The sequence below is a fragment of the Spinacia oleracea genome, chromosome 4, assembly GCF_020520425.1.
Source record: "Spinacia oleracea cultivar Varoflay chromosome 4, BTI_SOV_V1, whole genome shotgun sequence".
NCBI classification, from domain to species: domain Eukaryota; kingdom Viridiplantae; phylum Streptophyta; class Magnoliopsida; order Caryophyllales; family Amaranthaceae; genus Spinacia; species Spinacia oleracea.
The window spans coordinates 135,165,504-135,191,571 of NC_079490.1; the positions used below are offsets into that span (position 1 = coordinate 135,165,504).

Consider the following 26,068-nt stretch of genomic DNA (forward strand, 5'->3'; position numbering starts at 1 on the left):
TTACATGTCTAATATGCATAGTTAAAACTTTCTAAAACTCATTCGAATCTATTTATGCACATTTAAGGCTCATTAGGTCGTTATAGGTCATGTTTAGAGCTAAAATGACATTTCCGCTCCCAACTTTGAACTAAAGAACCTAAGGACTCATTTGATTCTTATTACATGACTAATATACATAGTTTTAACTTTCTAAAACTCATTCGAATCTATTTATGCACATTTAAGGCTCATTAGGTCGTTATAGGTCATGTTTAGAGCTAAAATGACATTTCCGCTCCCAACTTTGAACTAAAGAACCTAAGGACTCATTTGATTCTTATTACATGACTAATATACATAGTTTTAACTTTCTAAAACTCATTCGAATCTATTTATGCACATTTAAGGCTCATTAGGTCGTTATAGGTCATGTTTAGAGCTAAAATGACATTTCCGCTCCCAACTTTGAACTAAAAAACCTAAGGACTCATTTGATTCTTATTACATGACTAATATACATAGTTTTAACTTTCTAAAACTCATTCGAATCTATTTATGCACATTTAAGGCTCATTATGTCGTTATAGGTCATGTTTAGAGCTAAAATGACATTTCCGCTCCCAACTTTGAACTAAAGAACCTAAGGACTCATTTGATTCTTATTACATTACTAATATACATAGCTTTAACTTTCTAAAACTCATTCTAATCTACGTATGCACATTTAAGGCTCATTGGGTCGTTATAGGTCAACAACGTACTTAATTATCTCTATAGTCTGCAACTATATCTTTTAATTTTATGCTTCAATGGAATGTAAAGACAATATCGTGAGTGTAAACTTTGGTACTCATATATATTTTCCTTCCATGCAACTTGCAGGCTAGGGATCGAGTCGATTGGAAGAAAGTCAACACGACCTTACTTAAGGTTTGTAATGCATGATCTAAAGGGACCTAAGTGGCTGGATTAGAGACATTTGTTAGATTAGCTCTCTAGCCTTTTGTCTTTAGTTGTTAATATTAGTTGTAATTTGTTAGACTAGCTAGGTGTTTAAAAATTGTAAACATACGTACTATATATACGCTTTGCTCTGTTGGGTTAATATAAATGAAGTTAATGTAATGATTTATTTATCAAAGATAAGCAGATTCATACCTTTGCTATTTTGGTGTTGATTGGGTACAGGTTTCAATACTCAATGGAGTATATATCTAGTTGTGGTTATTGCCGCCTATTTTATATTTTAAAAGAATTTGGAAAAAAAAAAATTAATGTTGTTGAAGGGGGCTTTTAATGTACGCCTCAACAACATATGAACTTTTGGCGCAAAAATAAGGACCTGTTGAGGGGGGCATTTAAGAAGTGAGCCTCAACAGAGGAGGCTGTTGAGGCGGGCTTCTTAAATGCCCCCCTCAACAGGTCCTTATTTTCGCGCTTTCTGTAGAGGTTTTTGAGGCGGGCTTTTGAAAGCCCCCCACAACAGATCACCTGTTGAGGCGAACAAAGCCCGCCTCAACAGATCACTGAGCTGTTGAAGCTACGTCTGTCGCAGCGGGCCTTGTTCGCCTCAATAAACCCAAAATGCCCCCCTCAACAGGTATTTTTTCCACTAGTGTGCAATTAGCCCTAAAAATTTAATTCTTAAGAATAACCAACGTAAGATATTTTGGCAGCTTCATTAAACTATAAAGCTTCAAAATTTTAACAAAATGTCAGGAGCTCGATAGTTCTGCTGCTTCTGGCCTTCTGCATGAGTGCATGACCCTGTATTTCCTGGCTTATACCTTAAACACAAGGTCACACAGAAGCTTAATAAGAATCTTTTACACGATTTTCAAAGCTTAGTGCACATAATTGGAAATTCAGCTAAAGAAAAGAACAGAATAGTTACCCCTACTGTCTACAGAAGCACAACTTTGCTCTCATTCAGAGTAAAGATAAGTCTTTTCTTTTTAAAGTAGTTTACTACATCAAGTCAGAACTCTAAATCATAAGGTAATGCATCAACAACTGAAATGGTAAGACTACCAGACAAAGAGGCACCTAAAGAGAATGACGATTACAAAAGTCTAAAAACATGATTTCTAATCAACCTTTAGTTGACTAAACAGTTTCCAGTGGCAACAAGATTGAATCAAGAGACGGGACAAAGGTATTTATGCTCCATTCAAATTTGATCAGAAGATTGAAATTCGCTTATCCGACGTGACAAAGATATTGGCAGCCTCGATGTTTTGCAGAATCACCGAACAGCATTCAGTGAAGTGCAAAAGGCATCAGACGTGGCAACAAAGAAAGTGGTGTTTGATCCAAGAAACAAAACCATTTAGCTGATCCTATTTCTGCAAATAAAACTCAAAGCATTTTCGATGATGAAAAAAGATCAAAGCAATAACACAAGTTTATGATCTACTAGCCTAAGAAACAGGGTATTCTTCAGTCCTGTTTGCTAAGAAAAAATCAATTGAATTTAGGAAAATTTGTCAAAAAGGTCCTTTTAAAACACAAAAATTGTGAGAAAGGACCTTTTAAAAAAAAAGTTGTCAACCAAGGCCCAAATTGGATTTTTTTTTGTCAATCAGGACCAAGTGTCAATTTCTGGCAGTCAACCATCACTTTCCGGCGTTGACTGGCGCGTGACAAGCACGTGATTGACTTTTAGCCTTTTTTTTATTTTTTAAGTTTTCCCCTCCAAATTTATTTCACCTCCCCCACTTACCCCAACTAACCAAAAAAAAAAAAACTGAAACACCTCGATTTTCTCTCTCCTGCTGCGCAACTCCTCAGCTTCGTCTTCCTCTTCACATCATTAATGGCAATTGATTGCTTGAGTCAGAAATCATTGAACCAAGGTTGTTGAAGTGTTTATTAAAGGTAAAATTCCCTCTCTCCTCTGTCATTTTCTCATCTGTTTTGCCCTAAAAAAATCGAACGAATATTTCTGAAAGATTCGTCCTTTTTCTGTGCATCAGTGGCGAAAGGTAATAAAGGCAAGGCAAGGGGGACCAGAACCAGCAAGGCAAGGGGTAAAAGTAAGCCAGTGATATTTACCTTCAAAGTTATCCAAAAATCAAGGTGAGTATTAGTTTAATCGCATAATTTGGGAATTTAGGGTTTGTTTAATTGCTAGTGGGTTAATATGATTAATTTAACTGATTAGATAATTAATTAAAGTATTATGTATGTTAAATAACCAATTATGTTGAAAAGCCCCAAATTTTTGTCCCCAATTGAATTGACAGAAAAATTAGGGTTGCGCAATATTTGTTGTTAATTGGATTAAATAAAGGATGATATGCTTAGTGATTGTTAATTGGATTTATTTGCTTATTTTTTGTTAATTTGATATATATGGCTAATTAGTGTTAAATATTTCCTCAATTAGCTTGATTGGTTTATTTAGTGGTATTGTATTTATTGGATCATGTTCCTAAATTATGTCATTTGTTGTTTGTTTTTTGGTAATGTGTAAACCAGATTTAACGGGAGGATACCGGTTGATTATCCCGTATATAGAATGAAGGATCCAATAGACATTAGGCTTTATCATGGGGGTAAATTTGTGACTCGTAGTGGAAAAACAACGTATGAGAAAGGTGAAAGTAGTAAGTACGGGTTAACAGTGCACCCTAATGTCCAAGAAGTCTGTTATTTTGAATTTGTGGGCTGGATTAAGGGTGAATTAGGCTATAAAAATGAGGGGACAATTTGGTATAGGGAATATGGGAAGACTCTGTATACTGGGAGGAAATAACTGGTGAGTGATGATGATATACCTGATTTTCTTTTTAGTAGGGAGGCAGATGGCTGGTACCATCTATATGTAATCGATGAGCCTGAGAAAGAGGTGTTTCAGAGTTTAAAATTTGGTCCAGGTGTAACATTTTACACTGATTCAGAAAGTGAGAGTGGGGGGCCTAGGGGAAGGGATTTGGGTAGCATTAATTCTGGTGACTCATCAATGGGTTGTGAGTCATCAAAGGGTGAGTCATCAGGAAGCATATTTGGGAGTGGGGGTAGTACTAGTGGGGCCCAACAAGATGCTAGTGACAAAAACCCTACCTCTAACCACCAAAACAATACAGCTGCTTCAATTATCACACCACCAACCAACCCCATTCCCACACCAGAAACTATCCCACAGACAACTCAAACCGCTGCAGATTCAGTTCCCACCTCACAAACAATCCCAGAAACTGAAAAAAAAACATCTGCAGCTTCTAAGGCAACTCAAAGCAAAAGGAAATTTGTTCCTAGTAGGGATAATCTAGGGCTTGATGCAATCCCAGAAACTGATGAACCAGGTGGTTTTGGGTCTGACCTAGATTTTGGGTATGACAGTGGGTCTAGCACTGATGAGTCTGTTTATTTGAGTGAGGGAGACTGTGAGGATGAGAGTGATGATGACTTGTTTGCTGAGTTTGTTGACACAGAAGTGAGGGAGGTTTTGTCTAGTGGGTTAGTTGGTGGGGTTGAAAACAGACAGCCAGTGGAGGGAGAGGTGCCAGTGGAGCAGGTAGTGGTGCAAGATCCAGTTGCAGGGGAAGGTGATCATGGGGATTATCACTTAGCCAGTGATGAGGATCTGAATGACACTGCTGAGGAACTACATAGTCCAGCTGGATCTGATGATGAGGGGGAAAAATACCCAGTTTTTAACCCAGATGTAGATTTTAAGCACAAAATTAACCTAACTGTTGGGCTAAAATTTCCTTCAAATAAGGTTTTTAGGAAGGCTTTGAGGCACCATCAGATAGATGCTGGTGGAAATTATTATTTTTTGCATAACAAGAGCCACAGAGTTAGTGTTTACTGTAAAAAGAAGTGTGGATGCCCTAGGAAAGCTGGTAGGATAGTGAAATGTACTTGCAATCAGAAGAAGAAGTGTCCCTTTAAGGTTCATTGTAGGAAATTAAAGGGTGGGGAGACAGTACAAATTAAAAGCTTAAACCTAAAGCATATCTGTGGTCATCAACATGACAATGATAAGGTGACTGCTGAGTACTTAGCAGAGAGATATTTGGAAGATTTTAGGGATGAACCTTCAATGAGCATGGAGTACTTTATCAAGAGAGTCAGGAGGGAGGTGAAGTCAGATGTGGGATACTATAAATGTTACAATGCAAGGGGACTAGCTAGGAACATGATTAATGGTAGTGCAGCAGATGAGTACAAGAGGGTTTGGAATTATGTTGAGGCAATTAGAACATACTATCCAGGTAGCACAGCTGTGGTCAAGCTTGAGAGCATTGATAACCCCCCTCCCCTGTTCCAAAGGATGTACATTTGCTTACAACCTTGCAAAGAAGGGTACAGGGCTGGTTGTAGGCCAATTTTGGGTGTGGATGGGTGTCACCTTAGAGGTCCATACCCAGGGATATTACTGACTGCTGTTGGGAAAGATGGGAACAACAACATTTTCCCAGTTGCTTGGGCTGTGGTTGAGACAGAGAACTCAGACACTTGGATCTGGTTTTTGGAGCTGCTGGTTAAGGATCTTGGTTCTGTAGCAGATGCAGTTACTTGGGTGCATGAGAAAGGAGATGAAGCTGTGGAAGGAGAAGATGACAATGTGGCCTTCATATCTGACAGGCAGAAGGTATGTGGTTGTTTTTGTTCTTAAATTTGTTGGCTTGATGCCTGGTTGTGTTGTTTTTTATTGTTTTCAGTTGTGAAGCAAGTTTAGGGTTTAGGTGAATTTGTTTCTTATTCATGTTATTGTTAGCTGCACTTGTAATGGTATAACACTTGGACACGTACTCGAGTCTAACACTTGGACACGTACCCGAGTCTAACATTTGCTTCACTCACTGTGTCAACTTTGGTTTGGGGCTTCACTCACTGTGTCAACTTTGGTTTGGGATTTATGTGAAAGTCAACTTTGGTCACTATGTGAAAGTCAACTAAGTCAGTTTTTGGAAAGTGTAACACTTGCCTCACTCACACTTGTATCACTCACACTTGCTTCACCCACACTTGCTTCACTCACACTTGTATGAATGGTTCTTTGTAAAAGTCAACTTAGGTCACTGTGATAATGTGAAAGTCAATGTAACTAAAGCTATGTCTAATGCATCTCTGTGACAATGTAGGGGCTGCTTGATGCCTTCAGAACAGTCATTCCAAATGCTGAAACAAGGTTCTGTTGTAGGCATATATGGGCCAACTTCAAACTTAAATTCCCAGGGGAGGTTTACAAGGAGTTCTTTTGGAAGGCAGCAAGGTCATCAACCAAGGTAAACTAATACCTTTACATCCATTTCTTTTGTTGAGATTTAGTTTCTGGAATTTCTGGAAATACTTGGAATTTCTGTTGGTCTTAGTTTCTGGAATTTTTTTTCTGTTTTTTAATATACAGCATGAATTCCAAGCAAACATGGTTGAGATTAAGAAGCTCAGTGTTGATGCTTTCAATTATCTCACTGCAATTCCTGTTAGTAATTGGTCTAGGCATGGTTTTAGTCCTAGGGCCAAGTCAGGAATGCTGTTGAATAATTGTTGTGAAAGCTTCAACAATGTGTTGAAGGATGCAAGGACAAAACCTATCTTGTCTCTGATGGAATGGATCAGAAGATATGTGATGATGAGATGCTGTGCAAAGAGACAAGGCTTGCAAAACTTTGAGGGTACAATCATGCCTTCAGTTGTGAAGATGATAAAAAAGGGGCAGAAGGAAATATACAACATGAGGCTGATACAAGCAGATTTGCATTTTTTTGAGGTTCAACATGGTGGGGACTGTTTTGTTGTGAATCTGGAGAACAAATCCTGTGGTTGCTACAGGTGGACATTGATGGGGATCCCTTGTTGGCATGCCTTGGCTTGTTTAGCCCAAATGAGACTTGATTATGAAGATTATGTTCATCAAGCATATCATGTTGCAACTTATACCAAAACTTATGCACCCAAGTTCAATGCAATGCCTGGACAAAATCAATGGGAAGTAACACCATATCCACAACCTCTCCCCCCATCTTATAAGATTATGCCTGGTAGGCCATCAAAGAGGAAGAGAAGAAAGGAGCCAGGGGAAGGAAAGAAGGGGAAGGGAAGCAGTTGGGTCAAGAGACCTAAGAGGCAAAACATGTGCAAGAGGTGTGGTGGATTGGGCCATTACCAAAAGAGCTGTATCAGACCCCCCATGGCTGATGGTGTTGTTCAAAACAGAGGGGGGAGGCCAAGAACAAGGCCACTGCCAGCACAGCCTGCACAACAACATCCATCACAGCCACAACCATCACATCCTGCAGCACCTAGCCCCCAACCCACAAATGCAGTACCTAGGCCACAACCAAGACCAATGAAGCAGAAGCATGTTGCAGGCAAGAAGAAGACCACAACAGCTACCACCTCCCAAGCCAAAGGAAAGAGTGCATATGTCCCTAAAAAGAAGAAAACAGCCTCTGTGAATGCCATACAAGGCTCACAACCTTCCCAAAAGAGTTGCATCTCTCAAAACAACACCTAAGTTTGTAAAAGTCAACTTTAGTTATGTAGTAAAAGTCAACTTTTGCCTTATTTTGTGTACTTTTGGTTAGTTTAAAACAATCAACTTTTTAAGTTATTTTGTGGTGACTTTGTAAAATTCAGGTTACTCCATCTATAATTCAAGTTCTCGGGTTTTTTTTTAAGTTCTCGGTATTTTATTAAGTTCTCGGTTTTTATTAAGTTCTCGTTAATTTTTTTATTAAGTCCTTGGTTGTGTTATTAAGTTCTCGGTTTTTAATTAAGTTCTCGGTTTTTTATGTTGTCCTCGGGTTTTTATGTTGTTCTCGATTTTTTATGTTGTCCTCGGGTTTTTATGTTGTTCTCGGTTTTTTATGTTGTCCTCGGGTTTTTATGTTGCTCTGGTTTTTTTTGGTAAAACCTTGCCCAAGAATTAAGATTAAAAACATACTTTACGATAATATTTCTAGAATTTATTCATCAAAACACTACAAGAAAAACGTGATTTTGCGACAGAAAAAGTAGTCGCAAAATCAAGATTTTCCGTCGCAAAAATGGAATTGCGACTGAGGCGACGTTTTTTTGGGTCGTCGCAGAAAGCCTCGTCGCTATTTCATTTTTGCGACTATTTTTTGTGCTGTCGCAATATTGCGACGGATTAGCGACGGCGTTGCGACTACTTTTTGCGACTGAATTTCAAATTTTCGCGACTATTAGATTTCCCGTCGTAAATTTTTGCGACTGATTTCTGTAATTTAGCGATGGCCTGGTAGTCGCAAATTTGATTTTAAAAAATTAAAAAAAAAAAAATCAGCAACTAATGAAGTTGCTAATTTCCTTTTTAGGAGCAAATTAAGTTGAAATAAGTTTCCCAGTCAAAGAAATAGTGAAACACGGAGAACATATTTTCAATCTAAATTAACTTGCAAAGAAAAATTAAGAATTTCAAACATAACTCTTTATAGATCTTCTAAATTATTACAACACATCAAACAAATGAAAGATTCCAGTTCCCCGCATAGTAGTGACACAATTCGCTGAACAGAAATTCTTCGCCAATCTCTATTGCTTATCTTCTACAGTATCCGACTCCTCCCAGCAAACAACTTGTGTTCATCCTTTTCAATTGAACCCCTACATTACAATTTCCAAATCATACTCAATCCCAATACATAATTAATTAAAAACCTACAAATTTAAAAGATTAAAACTCTAAACTATAGTTGTGAAGTAGGAGTAAATAACATCATCATATTATAAATTTTTTACCATTTCTTCTATACTAAATGAAAAAAAAACAGATCTATAACAACCTGACATAAAAAACAATCAACTAAAAAAAATTAAAAATCGAAATCCAAAATTGAACCTGGGGTTAGATGGGCATCCTTCACCTGAGGCGGCGGCGTAAACTCAATGGGGCAACGGAGAAACGAGGTGGAAAATGGAAGCGGCGGCGGAAAAGAGCAGCAGGAAACTAAAACAGAGGTGGGATGAAGAAAATAGAAGCAAACGTCAGTGATGGGGGGAGTGAAGAAGGGAGAGAGAAAAGGTGGCGGGTAAGGTGGAAATTTTATCAGAGATTGAGAGTTTTCTATGTTCAAAACAGTGAGAAAGATGAAGAGGGGGGCGGTAGGTGAGAGAAAATTTAGGGTTTTTTTGTTATATTGTGAGGTTAGGAGGAAGAGGGAGAAACAAGTTGGTGAAACGTGGCTGGTGAAGCCCATCAAAGTGAAATACTAAAACATTAAAATATACTCCGTATTATATTTTTCAAAAAGTAAAATAATTGCGACATAAAGATCAGTCGCCAAATTCAGTCGCAATATTTGCGACTGAAGTTTCGGTCGCAAGAATTAAAGACAGTCGCAATTTAGCGACTATAGAGCGACCATCACAAAAGTACTCGCAAATTTTAGTCTCTTAGGTTTATTCCGTCGCAACGTTTAATTTTGCGACTGAATTTTTTGGTAGTCGCAGTAGTCAGCCGCAAAAACGGGTTTTTCTTGTAGTGAAACACAAACGCTTACATAACGTTTTCATTAAACTTTTACAACTACGCACTTCAAGTATCTTAATCTTAACCAACAAACTAAATCAACTAGTGACCACAACATTCTTAAGCATTGCTTAACCAACAACCTTAACGTACATTGCACTAACGATAATTAAAACGATAGCACAAACACATATCATAACTAACAAATGATCATTCCTAATCCCTTCCTTCACACCACCTTTTGTCATCTTCTTCATCTTCTCATACTTAACCTTCATCTTCCCATGCTCCTCGTGCACCCGGTTATTATCACGTTGAATACAATATGGAGGAAGAGGCAGAGAAGGGGTTCAGCAGGAGAGAGAGAGAAGGATCGATTTTTTTTTTCAAAGTTTAACTGGTTAGTTGGGGTAAGTGGGGGAGGTGAAATAAATTTGGAGGGAAAAACTTTTTTTTTAAAAAAAAAAGGCTAAAAGTCAATCACGTGCTTGTCACGCGCCAGTCAACGCCGGAAAGTGATGGTTGACTGCCGGAAATTGACACTTGGTCCTGATTGACAAAAAAAAAATCCAATTTGGGCCTTGGTTGACAACTTTTTTTTTAAAAGGTCCTTTCTCACAATTTTTGTGTTTTAAAAGAACCTTTTTGACAAATTTTCCTTGAATTTAACATATTCATCCTACAAATTAGTTTGTTAGTGCAAGTAAAGCATCATATAGTAGAAAACAACAAATGCAAAAGTTGAAACTACTAGATTTTAAAATCCAGTAACAACAAATGGCCATCAGCCGAGACAGTAAAAACAAGACGTACAATTGAACTAACAACTCACTGCCCTCCATTTCAGAATCAAGGATCATTATTGATATAATCTCAACTGCTATTTATTAAAAGAAGCCATTAAAGGAACAAAAAATTATAATGTCTCATTCCTGGTTATCAATAATACAACACAAAAAAGAGTATACTCCATTTATACTAGGGAAGCTAATGCTTAAGGTAAACACAAACCACCACTCTTTAATCTTGCATTTCACATTCAGGGTACTCTTCATTTTGCACAAACCAGCTTGAAGGCGGCCAGAAAATCCCTGTCCAACGATCCACCGAGGAACCAAAGGTCGAAATAGCTTTATCCTCCAAAGTATAAACACCAGCATTCAACCCAAAACTCATATCAGCTTCATCATCATAACCAGTCAATCCTTCAAAATAGATACAATTCCCCTTACTCCAACCCAAATCCTTAGCGCAAACCGAGAATGTCGCATCTCGGCTAATAAAGAACACTTTATTCCCTATGCTACTCACTCTTTCCCAGCACTTCTCCTTCTCATTCAACACAAAAACATTAAAACCAAGAGGCTTTCCCACACTATTTTTATCCACAATCCACTCCCCTTCTTCGTTATCAAAATAATTATTAGGCATTGGATTAACAATCTTATTAACCAAATATAAACGAAAATTAGATTCCACTAAATAAGTATACTGACCAATACATTCTGCCGTCGTGCCAACCAACTCTATAAGCTCCCGAGCCGCTGGATCAATCATCACCAACTTTCCGGTTCTATCAACGGCATAGAATTTCCCATCAAAGCATATAACATCATCAAATTCATTCCTCTTCTCCTTCGTCCCAGTTTCAACGATCTTCCAATTATCATCCCCATAATTCCAGACCGCAATTAGACCATACCCATACAAACCCAATACACAAAATTCCTCCCCAGTTCGAACAACAACCTTCCTCAAAGAAATTGACGAGCTGAATTCCTCAAAATCAAAGGCACCTTCATCTCCATGATCGCTAATCAACTGAAGTCGATATGACCGACCCACCTCGAGATTTCCGAAACCCAGTAAATCAATCCTTTCTCTGAAAACCCCAGATGCGAAAAAGTAAAATTTATGCTTCGTCAAAGGATTAAGGAGGGCCCACTTGTTTTCCCCTGTTTCTGAAACTTTGGTAAGCCAGACATCATTGTTGAGATTATGGCTGAATTGAGGAGAGAGAATGTAAATGAGATTAGGAGAAAGAGAGAAAGGGTGATAACTGAGGGGAAGAGGAGGGAGAGTGAGAGGGAAGATGAGATGGGGTTGGATCGGAGTAGCGAAAGAACGCCACGGCTTGCAGATTGAGCGGAAACGGCAGAGATCAGATTTGGTATTGAGGCGATTCAAAACGAGGGCTACTATGTCGTTGGTTAAATTCTTCCATGGCCCTTCTTCTTCAATGTGTTTCCCCTTCGTCATTTACTCATTTCTGTTTGTTTGTCGTCAGGATTTTGAGAATGGTGTTGAAGGGTAATTGACTAATTGGCTATTTACAATTACAGATTATAAATGAGGATGTGCGTCATTTTTAAGCATTGTTACCGCAAATTGGATGGTACAGGCGTGTGCACGTAGCTCTATGTGCACCGGGAACAAAACGACCAACATTAAACATAAAACGCGCGTTTTTATTAAATTCCCAGAAAAAAGAACAATGCCCTTGAACAAAAGAACAATTCCCCTAAACAAAAGAACATTAAAGGCTCTGTTCTTTTCAGCTATGTTTATCGCGTTTTTATTTGATTCGTTGTTATTTTTGCGATATATATTCTTCTCCCAAAAATTCGTTGATTTTCTACTTCAACATCAAATTAAATTGATTTTTCTTCTTCAAACCTGAATTCTGCAGCTGGTAATCTGATTTTGGGAGGTAATTTTTCAATTTTGTAATAATAAATGGTATGTTTTGATGATTTTGATTTTGTAATAATTGTGTTTTTGATGATTTTGACTATGTTGATGATTTTGATTGTGTAATAATCGTGTTTTGATGAATTTGATGATTTTAATGAATCAAATTATGTAATAACACGCTGATTTTGTTGAAATCGTTGATTTTGAAGATTTTGATTACGTAATTACGATTTTTTTCCCAGAAAAGAACATTTTTACCTATTAAAGGAACATATGTTCGTATTAAAAGAACAGTTTCATTATGCTCGTATTAAAAGAACAGTTTCATTATAGTAGAAAAATATACCATTTGCGTTTCATAATTTGTTCTTTTATTTTACTGTGTTCTTCTTTTTTATTATTTTCAATTTTATTTGCGTTTCATAACTTGTTCTTTTTATTTTATTGTGTTATTTTTCTTGTTACTTTTTATTTATCCTTTGTTTCTTTGATTGCGTTCTTTTTCTTGTTTTTATACATGTTAACCTATTATTTTTTTCAGATATTAAGAATAATGTGCTTGATAATTCATAACAGAATGATGAAAATAATGATTCCGAATCATATGTTATTGTGGGACAAAGTACTTGACTTGTTCCTTTTAGTCTCTATATTTGTTCTTTTAGTCTTTTCATTTGTTCTTTTTATAATACTCTGTTAAAATAACAAAATAAAAACACGTGCACAGTTCTCATTATGCACTCTTTAACAATTTTTCCTTTCTCCTTCTTTGTTCTTCAATTATTTGATTCTACTTCCTATTTGTTCATTTTCTATTTTTCAGCAACTATATATATATAATAATTGTACTTATGAGTCATAACCATTAGTCATTTTATAAATACATTTTAGAGAGAGAAAGAGAAGATGATTTATATTCTCTCAACATAAGAGAGATTTTTTGAAAGAGAAAGAGTTAGATGGTGAGTGATAGAGTAAAAAAAACATTTTCTCCTTATTCTCTCTCTAAAATTCATTCTGAATGTTTCTTGTTTGTTGAAAATGAGTGAATTAAGAAAAAACACTAGTTCAATTTGGTTAGTTTTCGAAGCAAGAGAATCTCTGGAGAGCGTGATATTTTCCGAGGATTGAGATCAGTTTTTTAAGATTTATTAAAAGATATTGATGTTCCTGATACATGTTGATCAAGTGATTAAGGTACGTTTCCTTGTTCTTTCCTCTAATGTTCTTTTTCAAGTTGTTATGTTCTTTTCACAACTTTACTTTTACTGTGTCATCAACATAGTTTATTCTTTTAAATCAACATAGTTTGTTCTTTTATATCAACGTACATAGATTGTTAAAAAAGAACATATAATGGTTTGAAAAGAACAAATAACACTTAAAAAAGAACATAGTCCGATTTGTGGTAAAAGAACAAAAAATACTTTTTAAAAAAATATAGATTTAGTTTTAAGTGCATCAAAAAATCTTCGTTTCGTCTTTTTAATTAGAACATAAAATCGTTTGAATAGAACAAATAACACTTAATAAAAGAACATAGTTCTGATGCGTGGGATAAGAACAAAAATACATTTAAATAAAAATATAGATCTAGTTTTAAGTGCATCAAAATATCGTCGTTTTCGTCTTTTTAATTAGAACACTAAGTGGTTTGAAAAGAACAAATACAACTAATAAAAGAACATAAATTTGTTGTTCTTTTCGTCCCTTTCATTCTGTTCTTTTGTTTGATAAGGAAAAAGAAAATGTTGTTCTTTTCCATGTGTTTTGTTCTTTTTTCTTCTGTTTTGTAAAAAAGTTGTTGTTCTTTTTTTTTAATTATTTTGTGTTCTTTTTAACTTATTTATGTTTTTTAATATTTAATAACATTATCGTTAATTTTTTATTTTTTATTTTCTGTTGTATTTTTCACACGATGTTCTTTTTGAAAAATAATTGTTCTTTTTATAGTTTATCAGGAGAGAGAATATGTTATTTTCATTTTTGTATATTTTCTTTAGTTTTTTAGCATTAGTGTTCTTTTCAGGTTTTAGTTAATGTTCTTTTCGTTTACTTTATTATGTTCTTTTTGTTTAGTTTGTTATGTTCTTTTTCGTTTTCTTTTAATGTTTTTGCGTTTTGGTGCAGGTGCACGTAGATCTACGTGCAGGCCCCTGCACCATCCGCGCCTCCGTACTTCGTTTCCGAAAAAACGTTAGGGGCGTTTAGTTGGGGTATTCAGTAAAGGCAAAGGGAATGAACAAGAATGCAACCCTTTGTTATTGTTTGTTATGTCATTTCTATCATTCCCTTTACCTCCCTCATTACCCCAAAATCCTCTATGTTGATATCCTACCTCCCCCAAGGTATTTTCATTTCCTTTCCCCCCATCACCAACACATAATCAGACCCACCAACTCCTCGTCAGCACCGCCTATACGACTACCCTACTAGCACCACCAACGTTTTCAGAACCTCCACACCACGACCGCCCAACCAACACCTACATCGTTGCCTTACTACCACCACCACCACCCACGAAACCATACCTTGCCCACTTGAACCCATCCCCAACCACCAGCGACGCCAACCCCAAAAATGACCTCCGTCTCCAAAAACCTAACCTGGCCATTCGGAACCCCAACAAAACCCACCAGAAAAACACTCAGTCACGAAATTCCGGCCACACACCATTCGACCGTTCGAAAACCACCTCCATAAACCCTCAAATCCCAGCATTTTGAAAGTATTTTACCTTGGAAATACATCTCTTGTCATGATTATGATTTTAGATGGTCAATTCCGAACATGAAAACTCTAGATCTAGAGTTTTCAAGGTCGAATTTGACCTTTAAAACCTTAAACTTGAATTTAGACTGGTAGCGAAAAGGGGAGTGGGTGGCGCGGCGACGGAAAAATTAAGGTGTAGCGGCGGCGGAGGCGGAGAAATTAAGTTGGAGCGGCGGCGAAATCAGGGGGAACAGCGGTGGAATCATGGGGATCGGCGGAGGAGGTCCATGGATGGAAGAGAAAGTGAGTGGTGTAGTTAAGGAGAGAGAAGGAAGAAATAAAAATCTAACAATTTTACCCAAACAACACACTTTATCAAAGGGATTTCCATTATTTTCCCCCTTATTCCCTTTGTTGATTTCATTCTCTTTAGTCTTTACCCCATTTGAACCAAACGCCCCCTTAGAGTGTAAAGCTTATTTCAAAATTATGTTTACACTTTTCGTTTTAATTATCCTATACTCCCTCCGTATCTTTAAAAAAAAAATGATCGGCACATAATTGTAGGAAAGTGAATTGAATTTATTAAAATAAGATGAAAAAAAGTGGGGGTAATTGATAAATTATTTATTATATTGAAAAGATGGTTTGAGTAAGTGTGAGGATCACAAGAAATAGAGAAATGTTAATATAATTGGAAGTGGTGACCAAAAAATATAAAAAAAAGTGTATCTCTTTTTAACATACAGTCGTTTAAAGAAAGTGTATCTCTTTTTAAAATACAGGGAGTTAATGTTTTTTATATCATTTTTATTTATACTATTTTTTGATATAAAATTTTACTATCTTACCCATCTCAATCCCATACACCTATACTTTTGGAAAATTCTCATTGGTAATAAAACGTTTGTCACTTTATCTAAAAAATCATTAGTAATTTAGAATTTCTCTAATCTAATATTATTTTATAATTTTGACTAAAATAATTTAAATAGAGTTAATCGTAGTTAACTCATTTCGTTCCCTCCAAAATTATAGGTTGTAAAACCAAAACTCCACTTCCCCCCTCAATGTTCTTCGTGTTTTCCTGTTACCCCCTTCCCTCTCCTTCCTTGGAACCTTTTTTTGTTTTTCTGATTTTATTTATTCAATCTCATTCAATTCTTTGTTTTACCGTTTCGCATAAACTTAAAATCTCGATTCTTTTTTCATATTATCATTTCGCTTATTTTAGCCCAAGTTTTATTGACATATGTTCCGCAATTTTGTTGCCTACGAAAGATAAACCATGAACCTTCAACTTTCAACTTATGTTTTATTGCGGTCTAGAGTTTGGACTTGTACTGTTGATTTCTCCATCTACGAGAGATTGATGATAAAAAGATTGTGGGTAGTGTGGTGGCAAAGATTGTTGCTGCATTTTGGCGGTTCAATAGGCCTCAAAATACGCACAACTATTATATAGGCTATTGTTAAAATTTTAAATTTAATAATAGCCCTATATAATAGTATTCGTGGAGAGTTATAATATGACTCCTACTTTTAAAAGAGTAGAGATTTTTTTGAAATGGTCGAAGACTCAAAGGAGGAAAGGGCAAGTTGGTCGCTGATTGTCATTGATTAGTTACTTTTCTTATTTTTGTATTTTTTTAAAATTAGCGACCGCTTTTATGGTCGGAGATATTATATAGGCTATTATTAAAATTTTAAATTTATTTTGAAAATAGTCGGAATTTACTGACTGCTCAATAGTCGGAACGAAAATGATAAAGGTCGCAACATGCGACCTTTAAGGCGTGTCACAATGATGACATGGCATGCTTATGTGTCATGATTTAAATTGGAAACTAAAATATTTAACTTATATAATCTATTATACATGTTACAAAAAAGGTAGAAAAATCTTAATATTCTGATTTGTTTCCTTCTTTATATCGATAATCTCATTTACATATTTTCATAGTAAAAATATTGAATTTGTAGTAAAAATATTCTGATGACGTATAGCCTACGTGGCGCCTAAATGTGCCAATTAAATTGCGACACATAAGATTTAAATTGCGACACATAAGATTGCGACAACTAAAAGTTGTCGCAACTTGTGACCTTTATCATCACCCTAGTCGGAATAAAGGTAAAAGCAGTCGATAAATTTACGACCGTTTTGAAAACGTTTGGTAAATTTAAAATTTACCAACCGCTCTACATTCCGTCGGTAAATTCAGCGACCGTTTCATTTAAGGTCGGTAAATCCATTATTAATGACTACTTTCACGACGGTCGGTAAAATCAGTTGGTAATCAAGCGCTTTCTTGTAGTGGTTGTTCTTTTCTCCTTACTCTATGTGCATATTATTTTAACTCTATGTGCATATTCTTTTAATCCTGACTTTAAAAAGCAGTGCTTTATGTTCCCGGATTCAGCTTCCCAGTGTTTTAATGCCTCAAGTTAGTATTCGTGGTTAACTGTAATATTTTGTTCATATATCAGGCTAAGAGAGCTTTGAGAACGTTGAAAGGATTGGTAGACTGCAAGCACTTGTCTGAGGGCGTGTTGTGAGAAAGCAAGCTGCAATAACTCTCCGATGTATGCAAGCTTTAGTGAGAGTTCAAGCTCGACTACGAGCAAGGCATGTGCGTTTGGAATTAGAAGGTGAAAGAGACCAGCAGAAAGCTCACCAACAACTTCTACAGGAGGCACGTGTTCGAGAAATACAGGTGATTTACTAGTTCTATTGTCTATGATTATTATCTCTTTTGTTGCTTTGGTTGGGACATTGGCTCTATTAATCTGAAATTCTTCTTAGTTCTTAGTTCTTAGCCCTTTGTAATCTTAGTTCTTCGTCCTACTCAGAGACCATTTAACCTTGGATTTCATTTTGTGATTTAAATATTATAAGGTTTTTGTTAAGATAGAATATAGGAGATATTATATTGTGAATATTCTGTAGAGTCCTAAATATGGTATGTTACCTAATATGTATGCTAGGGTTTAGGTAACTGAGATGTTTAGGTAACTGAGATGTACTATATATATATATATATATATATATATATATATATAAATATATATATATATATACATATATATATATATATATAAATATATATATATATATACATATATATATATATATATATATATATATATATGTTTGTGATTAATGAGAAGAGACACGAGATTACACAATATTTGACATGGTATCAAGAGCCTAGGGAGATCCTACGACCCGTCTACAAAAAAAAAATTATCCTCTGCCGGTGGGTTAGAAAATACAACCCACCGGCGGGATTCATGAACCTCAATTAATAAAAGGTGTTTTCGTTATGCTGAGATAATCGGTGAGTTCGAAAAGAAGGGCGTTCTCATCAAGAGGAAAAAAAAGAAGTTATTATTGTGATTTATTATTCGAAAAAGCAAATTTGTAAAGCAAAATTGAAAACCAGAGTATGAATATAAATATTTCAGTGAAATATATCTCTATTATATAAGCCAGCTCCTGAGGGTATTTAAGTAAATTAACTTTTCGTGTCCACCATTTAAATGTCTAAAATACCCTCCAGCTCTTCACAATCTCATATTACAATAATTCTGATTATTTACTATTTTAAAAAACGAATTGATTGTTGATTTTAAAAACTGAATCTATTTTTGGCTAATTAGTTTAAACGTTTATGGAGATATTTCAATAAATGTTAATCAGGAAATCAGGCAAGGAATATAACAAAGAAATGGGAAGAATCATGTTATTTTGAAATCTTTCACAAAACAGAAAAATCAGTAAAAAAAAAAAGTCAAAATACAAAGCAAATAAGGAAATATCATCCATAAATACAGCCAAGAAATATACATATAAAATCAACCAAGAAATGACGCATTAATCTTATTACAAATTGTTACAAATCAAATCAGAAAAACTCCAGAAGAACTCCATCACCGTTCTTCAAGTCGCCCCGATACAGGTGTTTAAAATCTCCCGAATCCTTGCAAGAAAATAAAAATAGAAATTAAACAAATTTTTATGCATAATTTCTTTGCGTAAACAAATGTTCTTTTTTTATAATTATTATGCATAAACAAATGTTCTTTTTTATGATTGTTGCTATGTAGATTGAATATGTCTAACTAAAATACTTGCGTTTAATTTTTTTTGCAGATTTCAAAATATAAGGTATGTAATATAATATGCATGCTTTAATGATTTTAATAAATTATTTTATATTTTAATTCATGCTTAATTCATATTTTTTATGATTGTTGCTATGTAGATTGAATATATCTAACTAAAATACTTGCGTTTAATTTTTTTGCAGATTTCAAAGTATAAGGTATGTAATATAATATGCATGCTTTATTGATTTTAATAAATTATTTCATATTTTAATTCATGCTTAATTCATATTTTATTCATGATTTTAATTCATGTTTATTTTTTATGCAGATTTCAAAAAGGTATGCTTTATTGATTTTAATTAATTATTTCATATTTTAATCTCTTACTTGATTTTAATATCTAATTGCATATTTCAAAATATAAGACATAACATAAATTTGTGTTATTGGAAGTATGAATTGAAAAATACATGACTTGCATCGGATTTTATGCAGATTTTAATTTTGGTTTTAAGTTCATAACGAGATACAATAACCAACGAGTTACGGTATGTTCCCCATCAATCTCTTAAGCATAAACTTTTTAAGTAATATCTATATTTTTATTGATTTTAATTCATGCTTTAAATTAAATAGTATCTTATTTAATTAAAAGAATGAATTATGTATTGATTAAAATAAATCTGAAATAGTCTAAGAAATAAATAATCTAAAATCATGAAAATCTGAAATAAAGAATGGTTTTTGCAGGATTTTATTTTTGTTTTAAGTTCGAAGTTGATTTGGTTGTTAAGTTCGTCAAGGCATACAATAAACCGACATAAGGTATGTGCCTCATCAATCTCTTAATAAAAAAAATTAGTACTAATATGCATGCTTTTATTTATTTTAATTAATTATTATAGATTTTAGTTCATGTTTTAATTAAATGAGCTGTTATTCGATTTTAATCTCTAATTTCAGATTTTATTAGGTTCTAGGAATGCAATACACTAAAAAAACACAATCCATTAAAAATGACACACAAAATACGGACCTTTTTCACTCAACAGAGAGGAGGGGAGACTAATAGTTTCGTTTTGTTGTACCTGCATAATACATTGTTTGTCACCATTATTGTAAAGAAACCTAAAAAGGAAAAAGTTATATACAACCTATCAAACTAAAACAAACAGACTATTACGAATTACCTAAAGAACAATGCTTAAAGCGAACTAATCAGAACAACTGAACTAATGAAAACAAAAGAATAAACTAAATAATCAGCTTAACTGAAATAATCAGAACAATTAAACTAATCAGAACAAAAGAAAACAATTAAACTTTTCAGATTAACTTAACTAATCAGAACAAATGAACTAATCTAAAGCCAATCTATATAGCTAGCATATACCAGCAATTTTGTCAGATATGGTTAAAATAAAGATCTGGAAAAAAAAATCGAACATGCTTAACTCACCAAATTAAAGAAAATCTCCAGAAATAATTTGAAAAATCGAACATGCTTAAACTCACCAAATTTTAAACAAACAAGTAAATCCGGATGGAACAAAAAAATCTGTAGGAAAAAAAACGAACATGTTTTAACTCACCAAATTAAAAAACCCAATCATTCGAACAAACCCTAAAAAACCCAATCATTCGAACAAACCCAAAAAAACCCAATCATTCGAACAAACCCTGAAAAACCCAATCATTCCCCCAAACAATTAACAAAATGGACCAAAAATAATAGGTATACACCAAGATACAAGATATCGAATTTTTTTGCTAAATTAACTCCAGGTCGGGCGAATTAAACCATACACAAACTCCAACAGCATAGACAAGTTAATTGACGCAAAAAAGGAGGAATATACCTGTGCCATCGACGGCGGCGTTTCTTGCGAATTGAGATAGAAAAGACAAACTAACTATAGGAGGTGGGAGAATCTGAATATAGGTAGTCTCCTCCTATTTTCGCCATTTTTGCTCAGATCTTCTTCTGAGTAGTTGGAGAGCATCGCGTGTAGAGGTGAACTGGAGAAAGGTGAGAGAGAGGGGAAGGAATAATCGCCACTTTTTGATGATCAGATGGGAGGAGAGAGAAATGAAATAGGAGGAGAGAGACCAAGACTCAGAAGAGAAAAAGAACGAGTAATTAGACTGAACCACAACCCTTGGACTCTTGGAGTCTCTGTATACGTAGTTGACGGAGATTCCTAGACTTTCTAGGTGACCCAACAAAAATAAAGTGTGGTTAACTAGCTTTCCCATTAAAATGTAATTGGGTCTTATGATTAGCAAAGAGATTTAAAGTTTTATTTCAATAAATTTTATTTTAAATATTTAATTTACAATAATGTAGTAAAATGTTATCTTAGAATTATTAATTTTCTATCATTGTATAATTAAATTTATTCACGTATATAACTTAGTTTTTTGTGATATCGATATCCATATATTGTATAAGTTTGTAATTGTATTTTTATTCTAAATTATGTTACAGGGTGACGGAGTATCATTATACACCCTTTATGCATTTATTTCCTAGCGGTGTACGACGATATGATGTACGAGCTCGATTGATTCGTAATTAATTATGATGTTTTCAATTACACTAATCCATGAACAACTAAGAAAATTTGTAATTGCTTTTTTCAATTTCGGAGTAAGTGTTTTATATTAGTCAATTTTTATTATGGTATTTTTGTACGGAGTATAACGTAACTTTTTTTTTTCTTTGTGTTTTTTTTTGGGGGTTGGGTGAGGGTGTATAATGCAATATTTTCTCGCCTCATGTTAAAAAATACATCGAAAGGTTTCAAGAGGGGTTCATATATATATATTTACTTCATAGAAAAAATTTCATTAGATGATCGAACTCTTTAAAAAAAATTCTTGCTTATTATTTTGTGGAAATTAATTATAATAACACAATTTTAATTTGTGTATAATCCCGCACGCATCGCGTGCATATAAGACTAGTTATACTAAAAGAGAGGAAATCAATGTGGCGATGACAAATGTCACTCATTGATTCGCCTCTCTTTTAATATAAATAAATAATTAATTAAAATAAAATAATATCTATGATTTTGTTACTAAATATACAAGGTGCATATTTATTAACAAAAAAATTACTGTGACCAATATTTCCTTATTGACCTATTTAGGTCATAGGTTTTATATTCAAAGGAAACAATTGAATAGAAAGAAGAATTTTTGTTTTAAAAAAAAACGTAAGTATCAAATATTTCTCCAACTAAAAAATATAACGAAAGTATCAAATACTGAAATACCCATTTAGATCATAGGTTTGTATTTATAATTTACTAACTTCTCCAACCAAAATAATAAATAAATAAATAATTTACTAACTTTTAGAAATTAAACTAGTGTGTGGCTCGGGCGATGCACCGTTTGCTACATTGAATAGTTAGAATTTTAGATTTTTCTTGAGCAAAATATCTGATAAGATACATGTAAAGCATTAAGTGAAAGCATTCACCAAGTTCGTCAACTACACAAACACACTAAGTCATTTATCATGAGAAATAATTTTTCAATTACATCATCTTACAATTTGTATAATTTGTTTTCTAGTGGAAATAATTGATTCAAAATTAACAAACACCAAATTAGATATATGCAGCCATGCAAGGCATTTTTGTAGTTGATGCTTAATTATGAGACTTATGACATCATGGTTATTCATGGTTGTCCTAATTCTTTAATTATTATTTTTTTCCAAAATAGTCAATAGAAAATAAAAAGTCACGTAAAAGTTTATAAATTAATGTGAAGAGATAAACCACAAATGGTTGTTGGTTAAGATGGTAATGAGAGTTATCCTCCACATTTGAGGTCTGGAGTTCGTACCCCATTGTATGTATTGATTTTTGGTTGTCCATGATATGACATATCATTTGGTGAGTGGATGATGTGGCGCAAAGGGAACAGTACTACGTGCCACATAGACATTTTTCTCAACCCCTTTTAATATATTAGTATAGATACGTCTATATAGTGTCTAAACAAAATTAAATATACACTATTATATTAGAATCTAAATTATCAAACACATATTTCGTACATAATAGTAGCAGTACTTATAGGTTGGGGTGTGCAAAACGGGGTTTGGTTACCCGTTAAGAATTTATTTCGGGTAACTGTTAGTTTCGGGTTACATGAATGCCGACCCTAAATTGTATCCATATCCACCGTTACCCGCTTTTTCGGGTTTCGAGTTTTTTTCGGTCGGTTCGGTCGGGTAATTGTTCAAATTAATAAGGAAGAACAAACCTTATTGTAATAATGTAAGTACACCTTTGATTCATAGTTTCATACAAAAAAATGGAAGAACAAAACCTTAGTTACAGAACTAGCAGACAACAATAATAATCATCCAACAATAAATATAATACATCGAGCACTCAACATCAATCACAATTCACAAATTAGCAAAACAACAAGAACAAAAATACTAGGGGAAAATAATATAAAAAAAATGTTGTAAAAAAATATTGTTGGAAAAATGCGTAAAAATACTTAATTTTTTTTAAAAAAAATGTAATTTCGGACGGTTTGGTTATCCGTTATTCGGGTCGGTTACCCGCATGTTCAGTTGGGGTTTATTTAAGTTCGAAAAGACCGACCCTAACCTTATTATTTCGGTTCGGTTATCCGCTTTTTCGTTTCGGTTTTTTCGATTTTCGAATCCGGTTTCTGTTTTCCGGATTTTTTGCACAACCCTACTTATAGGAGTACTCGATCCCTTCGTAATTGTTTGTCCCATGCACCAAAAATGTTTTTATTATGAATTGGTTGTACTATGAAATTGAGAATAAATAAAAGTGGTGGGACCAAATATATTTTAGGTGAGCTTAAAATTATAATGAGCCAATATTTAGGAACGTGGGGAATAACTAACAGGTTACATTGAGCCTGTTTGGTATACTAATTTATAAAAAAATGAATAGCATATTATACTGGGCCTTTTTGGTATACTATTTTTTTTAAAAGTTGACAAAGGCTCAGGCTCCTTGGGATCCTTAATAAGTTCGTCATTGTCTTAGTATATTTTATTTATAGGATACTTCCTCCATTCATAAATATTTTAGTATTCTCGCACACCCACTAACCTGCCCCAAATCCTTGAATATTTTATTGTACATATTAAGTATTCTTTGAATTTTATAACACGTGTAATTAATATTTTAAAAAATATATGTCAAAATGCTCAAATGTATTTTATGTACGAATTCCTTAATAAGTGGGTGTTTTCGAGATTTAACTTTGATCGTTCATCTCAATATATTTAGAGAAAAATTAAAACTTACGGAGTACTTTGTTAAAAGTTATTTCTTAATATAAATGTCACTTTATGATCTGCGACTCTTTTAATATAAATAATTAAAACAAAATAATATCTTTGACTTTATTACAAAATATACAACTAAGGATCCGTTTTAATCGACTAATTTTGTCTGAACTGAACTTATCTGAATTTAAGTGAACTTATATTTTTCTGAAACAAAATTATTTTGACTGAAATAAACTTATTTGTGTGTTAAAATGTATGAAAAGCTTATTTTTTTTTCTAAACTTATATTATCTGAATTTAACTGAACTTATCTGAAAGTATTTTGCATGAAATAAGTCAAAATAAGTCGAACAGAACAAAGCCCAATATTGTAACAACCTCACTCAAAATTGATAATTGTTATACTTTGGTAAAAAAAAAAAAATCAATCAGTATGTGCATGATCATATTCTCGACTTTCAAATGACAATACAATACTCATTCTTTAAATATTCGAACTTCTTGCTTTATAGCAAGTTGTCACGCTGATAGGAGTAATAAAAAAAACCAGAGTTATGAATGGATGTATAGACTAACTAGACGAGTGAGTGTGGAATGACTTTTTAAAACGCAAGAATTTAGAGAAAAAAATGTAAAACAAGAATCATAGACTAACTAATTGAACTTCCTAGCTAGGTGGTTTAACCTAAAGTAGAGTATGATATTGAATTTGATCATTGTAATTGATTATTGAAAGTTATTATTCCTAAAGTTTAGAGTTATAAAAGTTCGACTATTAAGCAAAACACCATTCTTTAGTTTTTTCATGCTCACTAAATATCTTAAAATTGAAAATTGAATGACATTATTCAATAAGTATGAAAGGGAAAATCAATTTTTCGACTTTATTTCAAGAGTTGGCTCATATAGGGTGATTTCTCTTCAACTTATACGACCAGGAACTTATTACAATAATTAAGGTCATATAAGTTGAAGAGAAGACCATAATATAGATAATTGTGGTTAAAAAAAATCCCTTACCAAGAAAATGTTTTAAATGCTATAAAATGTGATTTAGTTTTTTTTATTGGACGGGAAGAAAAATGTTCTTACGATGAACATAGTCATGTATTTTTACTAACATACAGAAAATGTATTATAAACTTTCTTTTGCGTACTTTTATTATAAATATTTTATTAATTTTAACGTGAAATTAAATACATGATTTTGAAAAAAAAAGTGCTTCATATATAATAAATTGGTGGTGGATAAAGATACCTTTTTTTTACATACCATGGTAAGGAGGATATGGATTGGGGTTACACGCGACATGTCCCACAAACTCACTAACTTGCCCCAAATTCTTGAACATTATATTGTAAGTATTAAGTATTTTCTTGACTTAATAACACGTGTAATACTTTAAAAAAAAAAAAAACATGTCAACATGCTCAAAAGCAGAATATATACATAGTCATTAATGTCATTTTTCAAGATATAACTTTGATCATTCATATTAATATATTTAGAGAAAAATTATAATTTTTTTTACTGAGTATCATTTTACAAAGTCAATTCTTAATACAAAACAACTGGTATATGCTATTATTTATACTGCGTATGAATATATTTTATGAACGACCTAACCAAGGTCAAAGTTGGTGCTTGGATTAAGTAAATCAATTGTTATTTATGAATGACAAAAGTGAGTTCATTCGAGTACGACTTATTTACAGGTAAGAAGACTTACACTTCGGATATTCATGTACAAGTCGGGTGAGTCATACATTTTATCAAGTTTATTGGTAAGTTATACATACTAAGGTGTTTATAA

The 26,068-nt window shown here is 33.6% G+C and overlaps 1 protein-coding gene and 1 long non-coding RNA gene across 2 annotated transcripts; one reads left to right on the forward strand and one right to left on the reverse strand.

The window, feature by feature from the left end:
* Window positions 1–10,336: 10,336 nt before the first annotated feature.
* On the reverse strand, window positions 10,337–11,774 carry LOC110806087 (F-box protein SKIP23). The gene has a single exon (XM_022011723.2). The coding sequence runs from the start codon at window positions 11,687–11,689 to the stop codon at window positions 10,451–10,453; it is 1,239 nt and encodes a 412-aa protein (XP_021867415.1). The 5' UTR covers window positions 11,690–11,774; the 3' UTR covers window positions 10,337–10,450.
* Window positions 11,775–18,113: 6,339 nt separating this feature from the next.
* LOC130472547 (uncharacterized) lies at window positions 18,114–21,621 on the forward strand. The gene is made up of 5 exons (XR_008933095.1): window positions 18,114–18,798; window positions 18,993–19,007; window positions 19,150–19,497; window positions 19,700–19,774; window positions 21,438–21,621. It is a non-coding gene; the product is annotated as an uncharacterized lncRNA (long non-coding RNA).
* The last annotated feature ends 4,447 nt before the right edge of the window (window positions 21,622–26,068 follow it).

Bases quoted from the DNA above. Each gene is read 5' to 3' on its own strand.
- LOC110806087 (XM_022011723.2), bottom strand. From the start codon at position 11,689: ATGACGAAGGGGAAACACATTGAAGAAGAAGGGCCATGGAAGAATTTA.